The sequence below is a fragment of the Triticum dicoccoides genome, chromosome 5A (genome assembly GCF_002162155.2).
Source record: "Triticum dicoccoides isolate Atlit2015 ecotype Zavitan chromosome 5A, WEW_v2.0, whole genome shotgun sequence".
NCBI lineage: Eukaryota > Viridiplantae > Streptophyta > Magnoliopsida > Poales > Poaceae > Triticum > Triticum dicoccoides.
In genome coordinates this window covers 515,497,763-515,501,341 of record NC_041388.1, presented here as the reverse complement: position 1 = coordinate 515,501,341, position 3,579 = coordinate 515,497,763, and the positions used below count along the sequence as shown (strand labels likewise).

General features: G+C 47.9%; 1 protein-coding gene across 1 annotated transcript; it reads right to left on the bottom strand.

The window, feature by feature from the left end:
* Positions 1-1,112: 1,112 nt before the first annotated feature.
* Positions 1,113-2,974, bottom strand: LOC119297690 (flotillin-like protein 2). Its single transcript, XM_037575379.1, has 2 exons — positions 1,951-2,974; positions 1,113-1,840 (listed from the first exon to the last, which is right to left on the bottom strand). The coding sequence occupies exons 1-2, from the start codon at positions 2,914-2,916 to the stop codon at positions 1,328-1,330; spliced, it is 1,479 nt and encodes a 492-aa protein (XP_037431276.1). The 5' UTR covers positions 2,917-2,974; the 3' UTR covers positions 1,113-1,327.
* Between the last annotated feature and the right edge of the window lie 605 nt (positions 2,975-3,579).

The window sequence follows — 3,579 nt, the reverse complement described above, 5'->3', positions numbered from 1 at the left end:
CCACACCCCTAAGGCCTTGTATAATGGAAGGTGCTTAGGGGAGGTGCTTAGAAAAATAAATCAGGCTTTCCTTAAGCACCGGTGCTTATTTGTACAAGGTAGACGCTTAACTAAGCGTCTCTTCTATAAAAATAGGCACCGGTGCTTCAGAAAAACTCAGTTTATTTTTCTAAGCACCTCTCTAAGCACCTCCCATTGTACAAGGCCTAATAAGATAGATAACGGGGGTCACTTGTCTCCCTAAGATAAACCTAGAGGGCTTCTCCGCCAAGCTCCGTTCTTTCAAAAATCGACCGATCCAAATTCTAAATTCAGGCGACTTACATATATCTATTGGGTATCTATTATGTTACTGTTAAGTACTCGAATTACGGAATCTATATACTAATCTTGATCAGTGCTGCATGTGTCACTACATGCTAATGGCCAAGAATCTTTTCCTTATCGGCAGCGATCAGATTTTTGTTTCATAGTATGTGTTTCGATTGTTGGGTTTCCCTTTCTCACTTCCTATTTCTTGAACTGGTGTTGTATTTTCGTTATGCTCGGTAATGAAAAGAGAAGTAACTCGGATTAAAAGTTCTGTTATATTAGATTTTTTTACTTTCTCCGTTCCATATTAATGACGCTCAAACGGTTAAGTATAGGAGGTAATAAAGAGTACTAAGCGCTAACACGACCTAAAAGGTAAACGAAACTGCTCCACACACAGTACTTGTGCCTGATCTTTGCACGATGTGTAAACCCAGCGGCCGGTGCCCTTTTCAATCATATGCATGTTTGTCTGGATTTTTTTTTTGCGGGGTCATGTTTGTCTGGATTTAATCATCATATGTGAATCGAGTGAATTTTGTCATGCACATATAGCATGACTCAAATGTAAAAGGATTATACGACGCCGTCACGCATTACTGATTCTATTATTGGACCCCCATCCATATCGCTTGAAGATAGTCTGAGATACCCTTACTTATAGACTTTGAAGTTTGCTTTCCTATGTGAAATATTAAGTCTACTCTAGACAATGTGAAAAATCTGTTCAATTCATGATTGGAAGAAGAAATAACAACGTGAGTTCAATCTTTTCAGTTTATCTTTATTGCTAAATACCAACACGATCCAGACATGAAGCAGAAATAAACAAATGTATGTATCGAAAAAACGCAAAGCATGAAGCAAAAGCCAACAAACGTATGTACACGAAAAACGCTATCTGACATTAATGTGGCTCTAGTGTGACGACGAGGAACCAAAACCTTCTAAGGAACGGCGTACGATGTAGCGTCTAGACGTACTACGCCACAACGAGTGCGCAACACACCGGTGATCAGTTGGCAGCACCGTCCTTGGGCAGCGTACACATCCACGCCGGCGGCGACATCCCTGTCTGTTCGTGCACCGTCGACACAAGCGGCGGGAGCATCTTGTACACCCCGGCCACCTGCTGCAGCGCGCTGCCGGCGGCAGCCTCTCCGCCTGCGTCGCCACCGTTACTCCAGATACTGATCTTGGGCTGCATGCCGTTGACAGCTCCGGCGTTGATGCGAGCCATCTCCGTGTACATGCCGGAGTCGATCATGAGGTAGTCTCTGAGGGCGTGGTAGTTGCCGCCGAGCGCCTGGAGCATGGACGCCACGTACTCTGTCTTGGCCTTGCCAACCAGAGCCACCGACTCCGCCTCCTTCTGCTTAGCGTAGAGCTTGGCGTCCTCGGCCATCTTCTGCTCGAAGAACTTGGCGTCGGCCTGCGCCTTGCGCGCCTCCGCCGTCCTCATCTGCTCGAACAGGGCCGCCTCAGCTGCCTTCTGCCTGCTGTACAACAGCGCTTTTGAATCTTGAACCTACAATACAAGCATGCATGAGAATATATATTTATGAGAGATCGGTCATCTATCTATGAGAAGATTTGAGGACATGTATGGTATGGAACTATGGAATATGGATAATGTACCTGTGTGTCGTACTGCACGGTGGCCTTGCTGAGCTGTTCGGCCTTGAGCTTCTCAGTCTGGCGCATGGCGTTCTTAATCTCGACCTCCATCTGGAGCTCGGCCTCGCGGATGGCCACGGCCTTGGCCGCCTCAACCTCGGCCACCTTGGCCTGCTTGTCCCACCCGGCCTTCTTCATGGCGAGCTCCGCCTTGGCCGCGGCGATGTCTGCCTCCCTTGCATTCTCGAACACCTGCACCTCGGCCTTCACCTTGGCCTCCTCCTTTTGCCCCTGACCCATCTGCCGCACCGACAGCACCTTGGTCTCGGCGTCCACCTTGGCGGCGTTCTGCCGGGTCAGCCCCTCCCTCTCCTTGGCGCCCACCTCTCCCTTCATCCGGGCCTCGGCCACGTCCACCTTGGCCTGGTTCGCGGCGTCCTGCTGCGTCTTCTGGCCGAGGTAGGAGAAGTACTCGTGCCCCGGCACGTCCACCAGCTGCTTCACGTTGGCGTTGTAGATGAAGAGCCCGAACTGCTTGAGCTCCAGCTGTACCCTGTCGAACACCTTCTCCTTGAAGGTCTTTGTCCCCTTGAAGATCTCCTCCATGGTGAGCTCGGCGGCGAGCACGCGAGTCTCGCCCTCGATGACCCCCTTGACGAGGTCATGGACGTGGCTGGTGTTGTGATGCAGCGGGGCGATGAGCTTGGCGTAGAGCAGGAGCTGCGCCTGGAGCTCCTCCTTGTCCGCCTGCTCGTCGCTGATGGCGCTGATCTTGGGGCCGATGGTGAAGACGGCGGGGAGGATGAAGGGCAGCTTTTCGGCGCTCATGGCGTGCACCTCGAACTCGTAGTTGACCGGCGAGATGCAGAACTTCTTGCATTGCTGCCCGACGAACACCCACGCCTTCTTCGCGAGCTTCACGTCATCGATGCCCCACCCGGTGATGGCCAGGTACTCCGACGCGTCTGCGACATGAAAACTCGCCATATTCTGTCTCCTCGATCGGCGGATCTCGAGCTAGCTACTCAATCGATCTATCTATGACGAGAAGATAACCACGTTCCAAAAAAAGAGCCAATCTGTGGCCCATATATATAGGAGGAGTATAATCAGGACGGGAAGGTTGTTGCCTTGTCGTGGATAAAGAGTCCGCTCTACAACGAACTTGCTGGAAACCGGGAACCGAACGACTGGGACATCGTGTGGTTTCGTGAAAACCAGAAAATAAATTAACCAGAGTATATACATTAATAAGAAACTCACATCTGTTTGGTTTTGGGCGTTTCCTACGCGCGCCTATGTCGGCGACATGGAAAAAGTTAGATGTACTATATAGAAAAATATTTCTCATGCAAACAATATACAACGTTTATGAAAATATGTTGATCATGTATTTTTTAAAGAAATTGACATGTAAGGAAAAAAAAGGTGATCCTATATTTCAAAATTGTTAAACATGCATAAAAGAATGTTGATCATGTGTTGAACGTTTAATTAAGGCAAATAAACATTTTTTTACACACACAATGCACATTTTACGAATACATCATGAACATTTTAATATACATGTTTAACATTTTCTAAATACATAATTAAATTTCCTAAAATATATGTTTTTATATATAGTTTTATTTAATGTATGTTTTACAA

Coding starts and splice junctions, on each gene's coding strand:
- LOC119297690 (XM_037575379.1), bottom strand. CDS start 2,916: ATGGCGAGTTTTCATGTCGCAGACGCGTCGGAGTACCTGGCCATCACC. Junction 1,841..1,950: donor CCGTGCAGTACGACACACAG/GTACATTATCCA, acceptor CTTGTATTGTAG/GTTCAAGATTCAAAAGCGCT.